Source organism: Sorex fumeus, unplaced genomic scaffold (genome assembly GCF_029834395.1).
Source record: "Sorex fumeus unplaced genomic scaffold, SorFum_2.1 ptg000128l, whole genome shotgun sequence".
Taxonomy (NCBI): domain Eukaryota; kingdom Metazoa; phylum Chordata; class Mammalia; order Eulipotyphla; family Soricidae; genus Sorex; species Sorex fumeus.
In genome coordinates, this window is record NW_026606185.1 from 52,683,752 (window position 1) to 52,705,462 (window position 21,711).

The 21,711-nt window shown below is 39.0% G+C and overlaps 1 protein-coding gene across 3 annotated transcripts in view; it reads left to right on the top strand.

Moving 5' to 3' along the window:
• The window catches only part of SMAD4 (SMAD family member 4), a 57,970-nt gene that overhangs the window by 16,209 nt on the left and 20,050 nt on the right, over positions 1-21,711 (top strand). For all 3 annotated transcript variants that reach the window (XR_008795532.1, XR_008795531.1, XM_056138002.1), the window contains exons 2-8: positions 6,642-7,020; positions 9,042-9,216; positions 9,630-9,659; positions 13,318-13,530; positions 15,910-16,029; positions 16,126-16,242; positions 17,627-17,677. Coding sequence is in view for 1 of the 3 variants with exons in the window: in XM_056138002.1 (XP_055993977.1) it covers positions 6,772-7,020; positions 9,042-9,216; positions 9,630-9,659; positions 13,318-13,530; positions 15,910-16,029; positions 16,126-16,242; positions 17,627-17,677 (955 nt within the window). In the remaining 2 variants the exon portion in view is untranslated. The remainder of the gene's footprint in view (positions 1-6,641; positions 7,021-9,041; positions 9,217-9,629; positions 9,660-13,317; positions 13,531-15,909; positions 16,030-16,125; positions 16,243-17,626; positions 17,678-21,711) is intronic.

Here is a 21,711-nt window from a genome sequence, read left to right on the forward strand (position 1 = left end):
ATTGGTGGGATAAAACTGTATCTGTAGTTTTTTTTGGGGGGGGGTTGTTTTGTTGTTGTTGGCTTTTAAATTGAGTCACACACAAAAAAGTCCTACATGATGCTCAATGAAGAAGAAAACCACAAAGTCTCCTTAAATTCAGATAGTTTTATGCACACTCAGTTTGTTCAAATTCAAAATCGTGAACAGTGGGGTGTTGAGTCTGCCATAAATGTTTAAAAATGAATTAATAAAAAGTAAATTCAACATATCATATAGACATTAAAAAAAAAACCAACCAAACCCTGTATATCTGAACTACAGAACCAACAAAACTAGTGCAACCAATTTTAAAATGCACCTGTCATTAGGGAAATCCAAATCAAGACAACAAGATAACATCTCACTCCAGTGAGAATGGTACATATCAAAAATACTAGGAACAATCTTTGCTGGTGGGGATGTGGTGAAAAAGGAACTCTGATCCACTGCTGGTGGGAATGTTTTGTGGTTCAGCCTCTGTGGAAAACAGTATGAAAAGTTCTCAGTAAATGTAGAATTGAGCCGCCACTGGAGTAATAGTACAGCAGGTAGGGGTTTGCCTTGCATGCAGCAATCCGGGTTTGATCCCTGGCATCCCATATGGTTCTCCGAACGTCATCAGGAGAAATTCCTGAGTGCCAAGCCAGGAGGAACCCCTGAGTGCGGCCATATGTACCCCCACCCCAATGAAAAACAAAACGAAACAAAGCCATATGACCCAGCAATTCCACTTTTGATTATCTACCCTGAGGACATAAAAACGTTCATTTTTTGCTAAACTTAGTACAAGATGCGGAGTCAACTTAGATTTCCAACAGCAGGTGAATGAATTATGAAGAGGTGGTATATGTACACAGTGGAATGCTATGCAGCTGCAAGGAACAAAGAAATTGTGTAACATGTCGATGAGGTAAGCCAGAAGAAGAAAGACCAATGCAGGATGATGTCACTTATCTGTGGTATATGGAATAGCTGGATGAGGAAGTATAGTAAAGGGGGGATGCCTCGATCACCTTTGATGCCAGAGCCAAGGGAGGAGAAGGACAGAGAAGGAAAGAAATCAAGGCAGGGGCGAGAGTGGGAGAAATAAGATGAGAAAGGAAAGTAATGTGGGAACAAGGGTTGAGGCTTTGGTTGTACATGCAGCACTGAAAACACAGTATTTAAGCAACCACCGAACTTCGTAATGTTCCTGTCAAGGTGGCAAGTAGGCAAGTGAGTGTGGGCCAGGGGTGAGGGTGGGTGGGGGGGATGAAGTATGGGAACACTGGTAAAGGGAAGTTGACACTGGTGGTCGGATTGGCACTAAAATATTATATGCCTAAAACTCAACTCAATAACTTTGTAAATCATGTTTCACGGGCACGGTCACGGTCCTCCCGTTGTTCATCAATTTGCTCGAGCAGGCCCAGTAACGTCTCCATCATGAGACTTGTTACTGTGTTTGACATATCGAATACGTCACAGGTAGCTTGCCAGGCTTTGCCGTGAAATCATGTTTAATTAAATAAAAAATTTCTTTTAAAATGTTGGAAACTGCATTGTTACTTGGAATCTCTAATCTGTTTTCTTGAACTTTCGCTTTTATATTATCAAGCACCTAATAAGATATGTTGGGATGTAACGTATATAACAAGATATCTAGGGGTGTGTTTTAAATTTGAGGAAGGGGCCAAATAACATTAGCAAATATACAATAAATGCAATAGGAAGGTAATTCTCCAGGAATGAGGGAATAAAACAGTGTGTGGGGAAGCTCTTGGAGAAATTGGGCTCTTTTTGTTTTGTTTTGGGAACATACCTTGCGATACACAGGGACTGCTCCTTGCTCTGCACTCAGTAATTATTCCTGGCAGTGTTTGGGGGGCCATATGGAAATCTGAATGTTGAAATAGGGTTGGCTTCTTGCAAGACAAGCACCCTATCTGCTGTATTATCTCTCCAGCCTTGAGAAATTGAGCTCCTAGGCTGTACTTTGAGGGATGACTAGGACTCTTCTAAATGCACAAAATGGCAAAAGAAATAGCATGAGCATGATTCTGAAAGCTAGTAGAAATAGCAGAAATACTAGTAGAAATACATTCATTTGGGGCCAGAGTGATAGTAGAGCAGGGATAATGTGTTTGCCTTAACTAACAGCCAGCCTGCATATGATCCCTGGCATCCCATATGGTCCCCCAAGCACTGGCAGGGGTAATTACAGAGCACAGAGCCAGGAGTAACCTCTGAGCATCACCAGGTGTGGCCCAAACTATTCAGCCCCCCCCCCCAAAGAAATACATTCATTTGACAACAAGGAACCCTTAAATATCTCAGAAATTGGGCATATAATGATGAATAAAGTAAATCAGTAAGTAAAAGCAGTCTCTTTTTTGTCTCAGTAATAAAACTATTGTGCAGTTGGTATTCAGAGATTTTTAGACTGGTAGTTCTTTTCAGCATGATTTAAGTTGAAGGTATGGCCTCCCCCCCCCCCCTCCATTTTTGGCATAGTAGTTTCTTCCCCTCTTCTTTTCTTTTTTCCCACAAGTAGGTTGCCAGTTTTAAAATATGAGATGTGAATCTCATTTGGCATTGAAGTACTGGCAGTAGCACGCAGATTACTATCAAATTCCATTTCTTCTGAATGTAAGTGATGACTGCCCACCATAGATGGGCCTGCACTTGTACTTCTCTGAACTTTTCTTTACACCTGGCTTGTTTCATTCATTTATGTGATTAGCCTGTCTCCTATAGAAGGAAGTGTATCGTGAGTAAGTGGTATGTTTCTGTCCTTGCCCTCCTAAAAAAACTTTGGCCAAAGTAGGGGAAAATGTAGAAAAGTGCATAATGTGTTTTAGGGGGAAAACCTCCTTTAAAACAAACTAAACATTGTAACATTTAGATATTATCTACCTTTTGATACAGGCATTGTCTATATTTTCTCCTTTGGGTTCTGCACTCTTTAGACTTTTTTTTAATTTATTGAGATTCTGTGGTTTATAATACAGTCAGTGATAACTTCTCATGCACATAATTGCAATATCACACCCCTCACCAGTGTACCCACCTCTCTCTTTCTCCTTTTAAGTCAGGTTCAGAGAGTTTTAATTTGTCCAGTTTCTTAATTGTGAGGACTGAGATTTTAATCAGATATCTGACTCCAAAGTTCCCCAGGCAATCTGACTCCAAAATTCCCCATGCAGGTTGTCTCTCGTTGCCTAAAATATGTTCCTTCAACATGTTTATGTTAAATGTGAACAAGTGCTCAGTATCGAGAAACATAAGAAAAACTCTGAAGATCACCAGCTGAGCACATACATTGCATAGAAGAAGCCTGAGTTTGATCCCCAGCATCAGGGCAGGAGTGACCCCTCTGGTTTGGAGAGTGATCCAAAACACAGGAGTTAAAAAAAAAAAAAACAGGTGTACAGTTCAGTGGCATAGAGTTCTGAAACATTTACCATCATTAAAAACACTTGAATTACCTGCCTAAAAAGACTTTGTACCTGTTAGCAGTCACTTCTTTCCTACTAGCCCCTGGCAACTTCTAACCTATTTTTTTATGAATGTTCTTATTCATATAAGTAGGTTTATATAATATATAATGTGAATATTATATATAATTATAATATAATTTATATAATATAAATATAATATATGCTGTATTATATATAACTATAATATATGGCTTAAAATATTTTTTATTGGATGTTTATGAGATAGACCATTACAAAGCTGTTCATGGTTGGGTTTCAGTCATACAATGATCCAACACCCATCACTCCACATGTACATTTTCCACCACCAATATCCACCCCCCCTCGTTTCCTCCCACTATCCCCCAACTCCCTCCTTCCCCAGCCTGCTGCCTCAATGGCAGGTACTTTTCTTGTTTCTCTCTTTTTGTGCATTCTGGCTTGCAATACAGGTACTAAGAGGTCATCATGTTTGTTCAGGGCGTTCAGTATTTTTATCAGGAAGGAAGGCTGGAATAGCTTTTTCAGTTGTGTGGCATCTTTGGGATGTGGGTGTGACTGCCGAGGCTTCTGGAAGTACAGGGAGGTGGGGTGAGGTAGCCCCCGAGAAAGCCTGGAGATTTCAGTGACAAAACACGCATACCCAAATTTTCAGCATTTTATATCTTGGTGAAGTCCATCCTGAGTCAGTGGAGTGTGGCCTGGGGCTTAAAGGTGGTTTGGATTGTGGGAGCAAGTGGCTTCTGGGGCTCTGCGTAGGCGGGCACCCAGCTGATCTGCCGCCCTTCTGATTTACCCCAGTCTGGACAGTCTTGCACAGGTCTGAGATTAACTGCAACTTTCGATCTCTTTTGAGACTTATTTATGGGTCTCTGAAGGAAGGCCAATAAAAGAGCTTACATGATGGCGCTGGAGTTGGTTCGTGAAGGTGACTGTCAGTGCTTCCAGGAGTGTAAGGAAGTGGTTAGCCCATCTGACCCTGAGAATGCCTGGAGATTTCAGTCACAAATCTGCATACCTGAATTTCCAGCAGATTATATCTTGTTGAGGTTCTTCCGGAGACAGTGGAATCTGGCCAGGGGCACTGTAGCACTGTAGCACTGTCCTCCCGTTGTTCATCGATTTGCTCGAGCGGGCCCAGTAACATCTCCATTGTGAGACTTGTTGCTCCTGTGTTTGACATATCGAATACGTCACAGGTAGCTTGCCAGGCTTTGCCGTGCGGGAGAGATACTCTTGGTAGCTTGCAGGCTCTCTGAGAGGGGCAGAGGAATTGAACTCGGCTCTGCCCGGCCGGCGGCTTGCAAGGCAAGCGCCCCACTGCTGTGCTATCGCTCCAGCCCTTATTGGGTTGTGGGAGCAAGCTGCTGCCAGGGGCTCTGCTTGGATCGACTCTAGGCTGACCCATCCCCCCTCCCCCAATTTACCCCAGTGTGTTCAGCTTTGCTCAGGTCCGGTATTTAACGGTATTAACTGCAGTGTTTGATCTCTTTCTAGATTTATTTATGGGCTCTGAAGCAAGGATGATAAATGAACTTATATGGCTGAGTTGAAGGTGGTGTTTGGGTGTGCCTTACAACTAACTTTTGACCATTTAATTTCTTGGGAAACTTGGTCCTGAGTTGTTGGGGTCCACCCAGAGACACAGCAGCGATTTGGGGGTATTAGGGAACCTGAAGGCAACATCAGGCTGCTGGTGCATTTGCCATGCAGTTACAGGTTAACCTGCTGGTGGCACTGCATCCCTAGTATATAGCTTTTTGTGACTGACTTTCACTTAGATTTGTTTTCTGGGTTTATTCATATTGTAGCACATCTATACTTCATTTCATTTTATGATTGAAAAAGTGCTTCAATTTTGTTTTATGTTTGTTTTGGGTTTGGGGCCCACCCAGCAAGCAGTGCTGATTACACCTGGCTCTGCACTCAGCGATCGCTCCTGGTGGGCTCAGGGTACCAGATGGGGTACTGGGGATTGAATCCAGCCAGGTAGCTTGCATGCAAAGCAAGCATCGTACCCACTGTGCTATTGCTCCGACCCACTACTTCATTTTTATTTTTCTTGAATCATCTGGGTCAGCTACTTGCAAGGTAAACTCCCAGTCTCTTGTACCATCTCCCCACCCCAGGTACTCCGATTTAAGGATATACTCATTCGTACATTCATCTTTTGGTGGACACTTGAGTTGTATCTACTTCTTGGCTATGAATTGTATTATCATGAACATTTGAGTACTATGACATTGTATTACTGTTTTTTTTGTAAACATAGTTTTTAATAATTGTGGGGAGAATTACTAAGAGTGGAATTGTTGGGTTATATGGTAAATAATGTTACTCACATTTTGAGAAATTTTATACCACTTTCCAAAGCAACCACCATATTGCCATTCTACTACCAATGTATGAACTTTCTATTTCCCCTCTGTTTTGCTAATACTAATGTGTATCCTTGATTTATTCACCCTAGAGGTTTTGATTTCTATTTCCTTAGTGACAGATTGATGTTAAGCATTTTTAATGTTTTTTTTAAATACATTTAAAAGTTAGAGTTCATATTTCTGCTTTTTTCTTTTGACAAAGTGGGGTGTTACTAACTATAAATAGCACTTTGTACCTTGGTAATAATGTTTTTTTCCCATGTGTATTATTGGTAGACCGAGAGACTTTTTGGGGAGGGGGCACATTCACTGCTCAGGGGCCTTGCAGTGCCAGGGGTCAAAAAAACCCCTTGTTGGGTCTAGAGCGATAGCACAGGGGGTAGGGCATTTGCCTTGCATGAGGCTGACCTGGGTTCGATTCCCAGTGTCCCATATGGTCCCCTGAGTACTGCCAGGAGTAATTCCTGAGTGCAGAGCCAGGAGTAACCCCTGTGCATTGCCGGGTGTGACCCAAAAAGAAAACAAACAAAAACCTTGTGGCCAGATACAAGACAAATGCCTTACCATCCTATGCTATTTCTCTGGCCCTAGACTTAGAGAGTTAACTGTTCTGGATGTCAAAAGCAGCAACATTTTAATTAAGTCATTTTGAACACTTAAGCAGCAAAGTTTAATTATGTGTTGGGATTTGACTTCATGGGAGCAATTCCATCTTTTTAAGTTAGTTGAGTAGTTTATGAAACACATTCTAATAGCTGTCTTACCTTTTTTTCCCCCTTAGGTTATCCTGAATACCACATGTCTAACAATTTGCTTTGCAACATTAGCCATTATTTTTCACTGCCTCCAAAATACCAAGATTACTCTGGAAATTGGAAGCATACTTGATTTAAAGAAATAACTTTTAACAAATGGACAATATGTCTATTACAAATACTCCAACAAGTAATGATGCCTGTCTGAGCATTGTGCATAGTTTGATGTGCCATAGACAAGGTGGAGAAAGCGAAACATTTGCAAAAAGAGCAATTGAAAGTTTGGTAAAGAAGTTAAAGGAGAAAAAAGATGAATTGGATTCTTTAATAACAGCTATAACTACAAATGGGGCTCATCCTAGCAAATGTGTTACCATTCAGAGAACCTTGGATGGACGGCTTCAGGTTAGTTTTGAACTGAAATTTTTCTAAAGCTGCTCATTTCCTCTTTTCTCTCTGCTCTTAGTTTACTGCTTCAGGGTTGGAGCAATCGTACATTGGGTCGGGCGTTTGTCTTGCACACGGCTGTCCCTAGTGCAATCCCCAGCATCCCAAGCACCACCAGGAGTAATTCCTGAGTGCAGAGCCAGGAGTAACCCCTGAGCATTGCTGGGTGTGACCCAAAAAGCCAAAAAAAAAAAAAAGTTTACTGCTTCACCTCTTCAGATACTGTATGCCCTGTACCTATATCCATAGAATAAAATACATATATATACACCAGCCTTTAAAAATGTGCTTTTTTTAATATATAAAAAGAACTTCTAAAGGTTAATATAGAAAAATTGGTAGATAAAAGCAAAAGAAGGGGTGGAGAGATAGTACAGTGGATAAAGCGCTTGCTGTTTTATGTGCTTGACCCAGTTCGATCCCTGGCATCCCATATTGACCCCGAGCACTACCAGAAATAATTCTTGAGTAGAGAGCCAGGAGTAACCCCTGAGCATCACTGGGGTCAAACAAACAAACAAACAAAAAGACAACCTATACTTTTAGCTCTTTCGTATTCCTCCTTCCCCGTCCCCTCGCCCACTTTGTATTAATTATGTGCACACTTAATCTGACTTATAATTTTTCCTTTTCACTGTTATCACTGTCATACTGTTGTTCATCGATTTCCTTAAGCAGGCACCAGTAATATCTCCTCCTTCCTAGCCCTGAGATTTTAGAAAGTGCCACATTCGAGGCTCTTTCAGGGTCAGGGGAATGAGACCCATCGTTGTTATTGGGTTTTGGCATATCGAATATGCCACGGGGAGTTTGCCAGACTCTGCTGTGCGGGCAGGATACTCTCAGTAGCCTGCCAGGTTCTCCAAGAGTAAGAACTGGATAATAATATAATTACTAATAATTTTGAAATCTGATATCATATGTTTGGTACTTTCGTTAATATGAAAAACTAGGCAGATTTAAGGTTGTTTTTTAGCTTTAGTTTTTGGACCAAACAGCAGTACTCAGAGGCTACTAACTCTGTAGCCCCTATGCATAGTTTTAAAGTCAAAACTAGTATTTGAATATTTTTATTTGCTTTTATTTTTACTCATTGTATTTTACATGCAGAGTTAAATAACACATTTCCCATGCTTAATTTTTCTTTTGGGGATTTGGGGGGGTTGGGTCACACCTGGCAATGCTCCGGGCTTACACCTGGCTCTGTACTCAGAAATTACACCTAGCATTGCGCAGGGGACTATATGGGATGCTGGGGACCAAATGTGGGTTGGCTGCTACCAAGGGAAAAGCACTCTGCTATTTCTCCGGTTCCCACCCCACTCCACCCTGCCCTGTGCTTAATATATATATACATATATATTTATTTATTTTTTTGGCTTTTTGGGTCACACCTGGCGATGCACAGGGGTTACTTCTGGCTCATGCACTCAGGAATCACTCCTGCGGTGCTCAGAGGACCATATGGGATGCTGGGAATCAAACCCGGGTTGACCACGTGCAAGGCAAACGCCCTACCCACTGTGCTGTCACTCCAGCCCCTGTGCTTAATATTTTTAAAGAGAATTTTTTTATGTTATTAGGTTGAAGTTTTTTATTTCTAGATTTTGGGAATAATAGTGGAACAAATTGATACATTTTGCATTTTTTTAATCTGAACATGGGCTTGACATTGTACTTAGGTTCACTGCATTGTGACTGTGACCAAGAAAGCTATTTCTCATTTGCGAAATGGTTTTTTTAATACTGATGACCGAATTCTAAGAACTAAATGAGAACACCTCTATATGCTTTGTATGTGTAGGATCAGAGAGTTGGCTGAAAGGACTGGAGGTGCTAGTATGTGGGAACCGTGGGTTGACCCCTGGTACAACACGGACCCCCAAGCATCATAGAATGTACCCTCCTTCAAAAAAATGCTTGTATAATATATAACATACAACCGATATTCAATAAGCAGTTTAAAATTTTTTTTCTAGGTGGCTGGTAGGAAAGGATTCCCTCATGTGATTTATGCCCGCCTTTGGAGGTGGCCTGATCTTCACAAAAATGAGCTAAAACATGTTAAATATTGTCAGTATGCATTTGACCTAAAATGTGATAGTGTCTGTGTGAATCCATATCACTATGAACGAGTTGTTTCACCTGGAATTGGTAAGTAGACTTTTCCCCTTAGAAGCGCAAAGGGAAAAAAAATCTCAGTGTTTCAATTGTTATGAGTTAAACTATAATTGGAGGTTGTTTAACCTTCCAATAAGGTTAAAGAACCAGTCATTCTTAATGGAATAAAACTTTTAAAATTTGAACTTGGAAACAAACTAGTGTTTTTACTGTTAAGGAATATAGTTGGTATTTTGCTCATTTAAAGCATTTTTGGAAAATAAGGTAGAAAACATTGCTGAATTGAATATGAATGCTTAGTTTATTGTCAGATGGCATTTAACTACTATGCTTGAATTAAAATGGTTCATAAAATTTGAATCTGGCTTAAATTCTGTAATTTAAGATAAATACCGTTAATGGTAATAATTAATATTTTCATTTTCTTTTCTCCTTCAAAAATTAAGATCTCTCAGGATTAACGCTGCAGAGTAATGGTAAGTATTCTGTTTCTTGTAACTTAGGTTTTTTAATCTTGTTCTTTGTTGTGTTGACTGACCGAGAGTTGTGTGGATACCAGTGTAAAATTCACAAATAAAAACCATGCTGATTCGAAGTGTGTGTATGTTGGGGGCATCCATTAGCATTTATAAGTAGATTTCAAGTCTATTGACTTCGGATTTGTACTGCTCTTTTGCTATTTATGAACTATAAAAAACACTGTCCTCCCATTGTTCATCGATTTGCTTGAGCGGGCCCAATAACGTCTCCATTTTGTGACTTGTTGTTACTGTGTTTGGCATATTTTTTTTTTAGCTTTTTTTTTTTTGAATTTATTTTTTATTAGTGAAACACCATGAGGTACAGTTGTAGATTTACAAATTTTTGTGCTTGTATTTCGGTCATACCATGATCAAATACCCATCCCTCCACCAGTGCCCATTTTCCACCACCAAGGATAATATCCCTCCCCCCCCCCCCGTTCCCCCCATCCCCCCCTGCCACTGTGGCAGGGCATTCCCTGTGTTTGGCATATTGAATATGTCACGGATAGCTTGCCAGGCTTTGCTGTGCGGGCGAGATACTCTCAGTAGCTTGCCAGGCTCTCCGAGAGGGGCGGACGAATCAAACCCGGCTCGGCCGGGCTGGCTGCACTCAAGGCAAACACTCTTCCCCTGTGCTATCACTCCAGCCCTTATGAACCATAGTAGCCTGAAATTATGATAGGAAAATGCACTAAACCATAAAATATTAAGGAAGAATATTTCTAATTGATGTGTAAATGAAATTGATTAAGTACAAGTAAATAACAATGTCTAGAAATTTGAAATCACACAACCTTAAAATTCCATTTTTATATTTTTCATTTTAGCATAATATTATAATGATAATTTAGAATGATTTGAAACTGTTAGTTTTTTTGTGTTATATTTTGGGTAAGAAGACTCCTCAAAAAGTATATGCTGGTCACCTGATTTCAGGCTATTTTTAGAAAGAGAAGTATTTAGAGGTGGGGAAATGGAACAAATTGGGAGGTATTTTGTTTTTTAGAATAATATTTGAGAACAGATATGCTAATACTTTAGCTGTTACTCAAAACATGTTAATGAACTGAGATTTCTTTGAGAATTATTTAATCTGCAGAGAAACTGATAAAAGGCCACCATTACCATAGAAAGATATTTAACTGTTTGGAGGGAAGTTGGTGACTTGTGCTCCTGTTTTGTTTGAGCCTTGCATGTGTGTAAGAAATGTCACCTTGCAAGATTTAGAAAGAAATGAAAGTTTACTTGTTTTTATTCTCCTCTTAAATCTATGTCACTAATAGTATAGGACGAGTAGTTCCTCTTGGTACTTGTTAATCAGTGTTTAGTTAAAGTTTCTGAGAAAACTGGGTTGGTAACGGGAGCTGTTTTGTTGTCCTGGAAAGGGTAGCTTTAAGGTTAAAGACCTGCCTCTTCACCACGTAGTTATTACCGTGTCCCTTCAGATTTTCACGATTCTTTGTCCAGGTTTTTGGAGAATTATTTATATCTAGCTCAGTGGATGTTAGGCATTGGAAGACATCCATCCATGAGAGCTAGAATCCAGTTTTTTTTTTTAATCTCACTCCTACTGTATCTTAAAATACTAGTAGCACTGTAGCACTGTCCTCCCGTTGTTCATCGATTTGCTCAAGCGGGCACAGTAGTGTCTCCACTGTGAGACTTGTTACTGTGTTTGGCATATTGGATATGTCACAGGGAGCTTGCCAGGCTTTGCCTTGCGGGCGAGATACTCTCAGTAGCTTGCCAGGCTCTCTGAGAGGGGCGGAGGAATCGAACCCGGCTCGGCCAGGCTGGCTGCACGCAAAACAAACGCCCTACCTCTGTGCTATACTGAAAATATTTTTTGTGGATTAGTAACTTTTTAGTGATTCTCCAATTGTTGTCAACCTTGTGGATCCCCCTAGTGGTTGACATATAAAGCTTTCGTGGAAGGTCAGATTGTCCACACTATTGTTGGTCAGAGTACTTGCTAAGCACATCTAGACTAGTGGGTACTCAATATTGAAGCAGTAGAAAAATACTGTGAAAAATAGCAAGTTCCATGAGAGTAGACGTCTTCCAACTTCTAACTTCCACTCTCTATACTAATTTTATTTACATTTACCTTGACAGAGACTATAAAAATATACACGGTATATAAAACCCCTACTTGAGTCTGGATGAAAGATTACTCACATCAGTCACTTGTCTGGCAAGCTCCCCGTGGCGTATTCGATATGCCAAAACCCAGTAACAATGATGGGTCTCGTTCCCCTGACCCTGAAAGAGCCTCCAGTGTGGCACTTGCTAAAATCTCAGGGCTAGGATGAATGGAGACGTTACTGGTGCCTGCTCGAGGGAATTGATAACAATGGGATGACAGTGATACAGTGATGAAGATGTTGATTTTTTTCCCCTATTTTTCTTTTTCTTTTTGTATTATGTTGATTCTTAATGAAAAAGAGAATGCTTTTTTATAGACTATTAATTGACTGCTCTAGGAAGAGAATCTAGTATTAGAGTTAAATGGATTGTAAAACTCTGGAGTAGTGTTAATTCAAAGCAGTAAAGTTTATTTGCTCGAGCGGGCCCAGTAACGTCTCCATTGGAGACTTTGTTGTTACTGTGTCTGGCATATCGAATACTCTCGGTAGCTTGCCGGGCTCTCCGAGATGTTTATTTGCTAAAAAACAAAACAAAACAAAAAACAGCCACAAAACAAACAGGGAGACTTGAGGCAGAAAACAATTGTCATTATAATGCAGTTTCAGTTCACTTTTTTTTCTCACAACAAAGCAAACTCTTCCCTAGTTTATTCAGGGAACTTTGTTGTATCAGCTAGTGTCTAGCTTTGCTTATTGAGGTGTAACCACCAAATTGAAAAATGTTGATTTTTTTTTTCACACCATATATTTAGCAAACATTTGGATAGATTTGAAGGAAGTTTGACATACCATTAAGGATTCTTTTGTTATTTTTGTTCTAACCCTTTAGAGGACACTTTATATACTTCATTTTCAAAATAAGGACATTCAGTTTAAAATATTTTCAAAATAATTTTAGGTCTTAGATTTGGATAATTATCAGATTCCACTTATTTCTCTATAATGTGAAGTTAGCAAAAAAAAAAAAAGAGTTAACTATCCAGTTTGAATTTGGATTCAATAATTAGTCTTCTCCGAATATTTTCCCTATCCATAGGTTCTTGTCTTATAGTAAGTAAGTAAGTAAGTAAAGGCCCTCCCGTTGATCATCGATTTGCTCGAGCGGGCCCAGTAACGTCTCCATTGGAGACTTTGTTGTTACTGTGTCTGGCATATCGAATACTCTCAGTAGCTTGCCGGGCTTGATTATTTGCAGGTTAATTAAGAAACAAATATCCTTTTAGGATCATAGCTGGAAGTTGCTAAAATGTCTAGTTTCAAATTTTATAATCAGTCATACTGAAAAAATATATCTAATGTGCTACCTCTAAATAGCTTTTGGTGATAAAGTATATGTTTAAAATAATATTTAAATCATTTACACTATGTTAGTGTTAGTATTGTTGTGTCACTTGCTAAGATTTATTTTTTTTCTGGTAACAGAAACTTGTAAGATTTTGAAATTCATTTAATTTTCCTTGTAGCCCCACCAAGTATGTTGGTGAAAGATGAATACGTTCATGACTTTGAGGGACAGCCATCATTGTCCACTGAAGGCCATTCACTTCAAACCATCCAGCATCCACCAAGTAACCGTGCATCGACAGAGACATACAGTGCCCCAGCTCTCTTAGCCCCATCTGAGTCTAATGCTACCAGTACCACCAACTTTCCCAACATTCCTGTGGCATCCACAAGTGAGTTGTAGAATCTGATGTTGTCTGCAACTTGAATTTCCCTAAATATTGAGTATCTATATGTAGTTGTTTGGAGGAAAAATCCAACTCAATAAATTAAATGTATTGTGATACCTTTCTCAGGAAAACAGGTATTAATTAGGCTTTGATTTGTTCTGGAAAAAAGAACACTGTTTGTAATTCTGATTTTGTTTTTGCCCCATGCCCACTGGTGTCTCTGCACTCAGGGATCACTTCTGGCACGGCTCAGGGAACAATATGTGGGGCTGGGAAGCATGTTACTCTCTGCTTTCACTCCAGCCCCTATTTGTAATTTATTTAAAGACTCTTAATATTGGTGTACAGTCACGTGGAATTTAAGAACTTGGATTAAGATATTAATATAAACAATGATTTAGTTTGTACTTTTCTATTACATGCTGAAGTAAGAAGTCTTAATCTTCTAGATATACTGTGTAGAAATATTTGGTAGTTAACAAGGGTTCTAAAATATTTATGAAAATGTGTTAGTAGATAAGCTTTTCTTTACTCATTTGAATTCTGCTCAATCTGTTAGAATATTTCTAATCACCATCTCCGTCTATTGTGCAAGCTTAAGAGAAGGAATTCTTGACTAGGACATGAATATCTTTAGGGCTTTCTACATATCTGTAAATTAAAATAATTTCTCTTGTATAGAAATAGTCTTTGTAATTTAAGTAAGAATATATGCACATACAAAGTGAAAAACAAGAGTAAAAGTGTATTTAACCTTTAAAAATAATTTCAGAAAATGTTGAGATGAATAGAGAGAGGGTTTTAAAACATCTTTGAAAAATTGGGAAAGTATTGAAATTTTCTCTTCAGATTTTAATTTTGTCTTTAAGGAAATGTGACCTGTAGCGAGAAGAGAACTATTCCTTTTCCTTGATAGTTTGAACAGTGGTATCATTTATTAACGTCCAAATTCCTGTTGATATGAGAAAAGAATGACCTAAGATTGTTGACCAAAAAATGATAAAATTTACTTAATTAAAGCTTAAAGAGGTGGACGAGAGTGATGGGAGTAGTAGAGGGTCTTGGGCATTTTGATGTTGGTGGTGTGCAGTAACTTTGTATATTAAGTTGTATATTAATATAAATATTAACACTATTGTAACTGTGCTACCTAGACTATTATGAAAAAATTATTAGTGTTATTTTTTAGGGGGCCATACCCAGGAGTGCTCAGGGTTTACTCTTGGCTCTGTGCTCGGGGATTACTCACTGCTGACTAGGCTTGGGGGACCATATGGGATGCTAGGGATTGAACCCAGGTTGACTGTGTGCAGGGCAATCTCCTGGCTGTACTATCATCACTATCATCACTCCAGCCCAATATAATGAAAAAAATTATTAAAATAAGCTTTCTTTCAGAAATCAGGTTTTTCCACTAAGGAATAAAAGACCTTAAAAATGTAGGTCAGTAACATCACAGAATTACTTTGAATAGTAGAAAAAGCTTAGTCCTCCTGATACAATAAGTATAGAAAGAGCAACTAACTTATAACCCTGCAGTATTATAATCATGTTCTCTGAATGAGGTAATCCTTGGCTTTTAAAAGTACATGAAAAATTTCTTAATAGATCAGATAATTTTTTATTTATACTTTTAAAACTACTATTATTGATTGGACAGTGGAGGAGCACTTTATATATTTGCTTTTTTTGTTTTGGGTCACACCCAGCGGTGTTCAGGGCTCATTCCTTGGCTCTGCACTTATGGATCACTCCTGGTGGGGCTCAAGAGACCATATGCCATGCCAGGGATTGAACCAGGATTGGGTGTGTACAAGACAAATGCCCTACCCACTGTACCATTTCTCTTGCCTGGAGTGGACCTTTTTGAAATTTCTCTGATTTGCCCATTACATTTCATTAGATTTGCTTGTTTTCTATTTTATCAGATTTTAGCATTATGTGGTTATCAAAATGTACTAGTGCTGATAAAAATGAACTTTCCTGTTGTTAACACTTTGTAAGCTAGTGCTTTTGGAGTCCTTTTCAGAAAGGATCAGATTTGGGGTCTCTGGCCAGGGGTGAGCTGATGTGCTCCTTGGACATATAGTGGGGGTTTCATTTGCATTTGGACGTTGTAGAAAAAATAGCCAATTAAAAAGAACTTGTCAGTCATGACTTGAAATGCAATAGATGTGAACTGCCAGTTAAGGTTTTCCTTTATGAATGACTTTGTTATTTATCATTCTTTAAATCTGTTAATAGGCCTTGAATAAGTTTGACTTTTTGTTCATTTCTTTTGTTAGTTGTAACTACCAGATAAAACTCATCCTTCATTTGCTGTGTAAAACCATAGAATCGCATCTCTAAATGTACCATATTAATGCCGTCTTGTTCCTCTAGGTCAGCCTGCCAGTCTGTTGGCAGGCAGCCATAGTGAAGGGCTGTTGCAGATAGCTTCAGGGCCTCAGCCAGGACAGCAGCAGAATGGATTTACTGGCCAGCCAGCTACTTACCATCATAGTATGTACTTGCTTTTTAAAATCTTTAATGTAGTTGAGAAAAAAACTAGGCAGGCTTTATAAAAACAAATTAATCCATGTGGGCCTTAATTTTTAGACAGCACTACTACCTGGACTGGAAGTAGGACTGCACCATACACACCTAATTTGCCACACCACCAAAACGGCCATCTTCAGCACCACCCGCCTATGCCGCCCCATCCCGGACATTACTGTAAGCTCTTGTTTTTGTTGTAAGAGCCTTTTCTTTTTGAGAAGTTTATTTTCTTTCTAGTTTTTAAAAGTTTTTTTTTCCAACCTTTTATTCATCTTACAGTTTCATTTTATTGGATGATTATTGCTTTTCAGTATTTTTTTGTAAAGAATATTATTTTTCATAATCATACGTTTGTTTTAGAGGATTGTTGTTTACTACTAAATACATTTATTTCTCTGTCCCTAATGTTTCATTAACACCTCATAAATTTCCATTCATTTGTTTGTTTGCTTTGTATATGTTTGTAGATCTCATGTGTGTCTATATTCACCCTATGTGGACTGAAACCCATTGCATGTCAGGATTTCAAAGTTTCACTCACTACAGTGGATTAGCATTCCACAACACTCAGATGTTGAATCTATCAGTACTCTCTGTAGGCTCTATTAGGAGGGAAACCTCCATAGTCTCAGGCATTGAAATAGAAACATTGTTTCTTTGGTTAACCAAAATAGTGTTAGTCTTATAAATACTTAATTCCTTTCCTCCACTATAAAAATCATCTTAAGTCAAATTTAGAAAATCCAGGAAAAATATAAATGTAGTTAAAATTGCCCAAAATCTTATGAGAGTTACCACCACTTCTAAAATGTTGTAATATTTTTCCTTTCAGTTATTTAAGTGGGTATATATAAATTCCGGGGAAAATTATAATGTGTATAGTGTATCCTGATTCTTTCAATTATGTTACCATTTTTTTTTTTCATGTCTTAAAAGGTATAGCTTTAACTGGCTGCCTGGGTCAGTGTAGAACCCTTAACTGACTTTGTTCTTTGCCAAGTTACTTAATCTTTCTAAGCCTTAAGGGTAGTAAAAATAGTATCCAACTCAAGACATGTAAGAAGTAAATATAATAATTCATGTGAGGTGTTTAGCACAGTGTCTTAACACATTATAATCTCGTGTTCGGTATTTTTTATTATGTAAATATCTTTAATAAACCATAAGCACTTGTTTTTAGAATGGATCTAACAATTTTAATTGCTGTATGTTGCATTATAATTTATACTGTATGATGTTATATGAATAATTCATTTATAATTTGCATTAAATTATGTGTGTAAAACTTATAAACTGCTTAACAGCACTTGGTATGTAGCACTAAAATGGTAGCTATTAAATATCTACGAAAGTAACTCAGTAATATTTGTTTATTATAATCATAAAGTAATCTTAGCTTTTAAATTTTTAGACATTGCATAAGTGTAGAGTTGTATACCTTTAGAGTTGTTCTAACCTACTCTAAAGGTATGATAGTTAAATTTTGGTGAGGTTTATTAAAAGTTTTAGTATTGAAAAACTTTTAATAAATAAAAATGGGGTTTTATTATCTTTTCTTTAGGGCCAGTTCACAATGAGCTTGCATTCCAGCCTCCCATTTCCAATCATCCTGGTAAGTGTATTCAATATTGATTCCCTGTTTTCATATTTTCTTTATAGTAATTAATTGAAGGGTATATGTACACACGCACAAAAAAAGGTTTTAGTATAATAAAAGTAGCTTTTCAAATAAGTGTACTCATTATGACATTAGTTTATCACTAGTTTATATTATAGCCAGTATAGTCACATAGAGGTTGATTCTTTTTGTTTCCTAAAGTAAAAAACAGAAACTGTTTCAGCTAAAATCTAAGTACCAAAATGCTGGTTTCACCACTAGACACATAAAAGTACAACAGAAAAAAACTAGATTTCAAAATAAGATAGACTTAGAACTGAAATTTTAAAAGCCAAGAAAAAAAATCTCAAGTAGATGGTTGCAAAGAAAAGTAATCCATTGTCTCTGTCTTAGAAGACAGATTTCAGGAGGGTTGGAGTGATAGTGGGTAGGGTATTTACTTTGCACACAGCTGACCCAGGTTCAATTCCTAGCATCCCATATCGTCCCCCCAGAGCCCCAGGAGTGTCCCCTGAAGGGTGAGCCAGGTTTTGTAAGCCTTGAGCACTACTGAGTGTGACCCAAACACAAAACAAAACAAAACAAAAAAGCAGATTCAGGAACCACTGCTTAGAGGGGATTTAGAAATGATTTGACCAAATTTTGTGGGAAAGAGTAGCTAAGTTCAGTTCAGAGTTTGAATATGATTTTCAAACTATTGGAGTAATAAAACAGGGAAAGTCTGGGGCTGGGTATGTAATTCTGGTAGGTGCATGTCAGAAGACTTGAGTTTGAGCCCAGGCACTATTTGGAAATGAAGAATATGGTGTGGTGCTAGGAACCAAACCCATTGTGTCATCTCCTTGATTGTGATTGTAAAGGATAACTTACCAGTCCAGAGGTCTACATAATGTTATTAAGCAGTTTCTGTGCTAGACTCAGTGTGTCTTCTACCTTTCAAAAACATTGCGGCTGGGTTTATGACTTGGGTGGAGCACTTGCCCTATGTGTGCAAAGCTTTGTTGATCCCTGTCATTGTATGCCCCCAGTATTGCTAGGGATGGTGGTGGTGGGGTAAACTCTCAGCCTCACTGTTGGGTGTGGCCCGTATTAAAATAGCAAAGGAAAAATCTTTATGATTATAGCTTCTCATATTTTCATTTAAGAAATTTAAAGTGTTCCTAATTCAAAAGACCATATTGCTCTGTAGACCATTTCAGATTGTATGAATCAGTTTACTGTGCTCGCAAACAGTATGACAGTTTAACTTATCACTGATTTGAAGGGGTAAATATTTGTTTTCACTAGGAGAAAAATTCTGCTGCCGAAACCTTTTTTTTTTTGTATTCTCCTTAAGCTTTCCTCAGATGACCTCAGGGCTTTCCAGAGATACCTGACCAATCTGGCTAGGGCCTGATGATAACAGAGTTAGGTGTGGGTGGGATTCGGAGTGGGAGACACGGAAGTCATGCGGTGTGGGGATTTAACTTTTGCCCCCTGGGCTGTTTAAGAATTATTTAAACCATATTTTCTGGTTAAAAATTTAGTGTCTTGGGGCTGGAGCAATAGCACAGCGGTTAGGGCATTTGCTTTACACACGGCTGACACGGGTTTGATTCCCAGCATTCTATATGGTCCCCCGAGCACTGCCAGGAGTAATTCCTGAGTGCAGAGCCAGGAGTAACCCCTATGTATTGCCAGGTGTGACTCAAAAAGAAGCACACACACAAAAATAATGTCGTTTCTTCCTGTTATTGTTGCTGTTGGGCCACACTTGAGAGTGTTCACGGCTTAGTCCTGACTTTGTGCTCAAGGATCACATTGTTTTGTTTTTGTTTTCTGGGTCTGCTGTATGCAAGGCAGACGCCCTACCCAATGTATTATCACTCCGGCCCCTCGGAGATCACTTTTGGTGATGTCATGTTTTTTGTTCTGTGGTATCTGTCATCAAATCCAGGACCGAATGCATGCAAGCAAGTGATGAGGCAAACTTTTCTACTTTATGCATTTTATCTCAACAAGAAACTTCTTTCCTCTCCTTCAGCAGCAGAAACCCACTACCCTGCATGTTATGTTTTTGGGCTACCTCCAGCTGTGGTCAATACTCAGGAATTATTCATGGCTCAGTGCTCAAGTGTGACCCCCTGGCTGTGCGTGGGGGACAATATGTGGTGCCTGGAACCAGGGTCAGTGGGAGAAAGGAAAGCACCTTAACTTCTTCTCTACTATCTCTCTGGACCATACCCTTCTTTCCTGTTTTGTTTTGGGGCTGCACCCAGCTATGCCCAGTGGTAACTCCTGGCTCTGCACTCAGGAATTAGTCCTGGCAGTGCTCTGGGAACCATCCAGGATGTTGGGGGGTGGGGGGGTGAACCCGGGTCACCCATGTGCAAGATAAGCGCCCTACCTGCTGTACTATCTCTCCACCTCCCCAATATCCTGCTTTTTACTGATTTTTTTTCTCTTTGAAATTGGTGAATGCTTCCTTATACAATATCCTCTAGTAGTTTGTTTTTGTTTTTGAAATCATATGAAGTCATTGTACCAGGCTTTTAATGTGTGTGAATATATTGTGATAGGGAGGGAAGAGCTAGAATCTAGCGAATGAGAATTTTTCTTGCTTTCAGGAAGCATCATTGAGAATCAGTAGTGCTTCCTGGCAGCTTGAGAATCTTTTCATCCAGCTTTGTGGTGTGTTAGAGATGGGGTGATCAAGGCTCTGAAAAGAGACCAGAATGAATGGACTGGGGAAGTTGAGCTGGGAGTGGTATTATTTAATGGGGCATCTGGACTCACTTTTTTTTTTTCAAATCCAGAAATTGAATTCAAGTTTCCATACATTCAAGCCAAATCCCTGACCTGTATTTTTTCTTAAATTCAACCATTGGTCTTGATAATTTTGGTTCGTTCTTCTCAAGGTAGAACTGATTTCAGGGTTCAACAGCTCCTGTTGGTTAGGGAATAGTATTAACTAGTCATCAGGCTATCATCTATGGTACCCTGCATCCTGTCCGTGTGTAGAACAGTAAGTGATTTTTTTCGAGAAAGTTTGAAATGGGGAGACATATTCACACACACATTAAAAGCCTGGTACAATGACTTCATATAATTTCAAAAACAGAAGCTACTAGAGGAGATTTTGTAAGGAAGCATTCATCAATTTCAGGAGAGGTTTGGGCAATACCTAGCTGTGCTTAGGGGTTACTCCCTGGCTCTGCACTCAGGGATCTGTACTAGCAGAATTCAGGGGACCGTATATTGTGCTGGGGATTACATGCAAGGCAAGCACTCTCCCCACCGTTCTAATGCTCCAGCCCTGAACGAAGTGATTTAGTGGTGAGGATGATTCTAGGAAGGTCTCAGTCCAAGTGATAGCAGGGCAGATTAGCCCTGTGCTTACACCTTGAATGCAGTTAGCTCGTTGGAATCAGATGACTGTAAGTACTGAAGTCCCCTAGAGGACCCACAGTTCAGTTTTCCTCTGAAACTGTTAAAGGATTATTCTAACTGGTGTCCTTGTTAATAAAGAGATATGAATGACTTCCTGTTCACTATTACTTCTTTGGTAAATTTTTTTTCAAAATTTTGAGTTTAGTTTTTGCTTCTCTGCAGGAGAAGTTGCTTTAATCCCCCCTACTCATTGCTTAGATATACAGTAAAGTGCAGATTCCTTAGCTGGCAGTCTCTGACCACTAACCCAGTCATTCTAACAAACTTATCTCTGTATGCTATATCATTTTCTTTTTGTACACGCTGTTCTTAGCATTATCTGTCAGGTACTCTACTGTTTGTATACAGCAAAGTGGTCCTAAAACATAGGAGGTTGAAACAATAAGTGTCTACAGGTCAGGGATCAGTGAGTAGCTTATTTGGTTTGTGGTGGCTCAGAATCTCATGATGATACAGTCAGGTTGTTGGCTCGGATTGCCATCATCTGGTGGCTTTCTGAGACTGACAGACTCACTTTCATGATGTAAAGTCTACAGAGTTGAACAGGGAGAGATGGTGTCAGCACACTTCAGTTTCTCCCTGCATGAAATCTCTGTTGA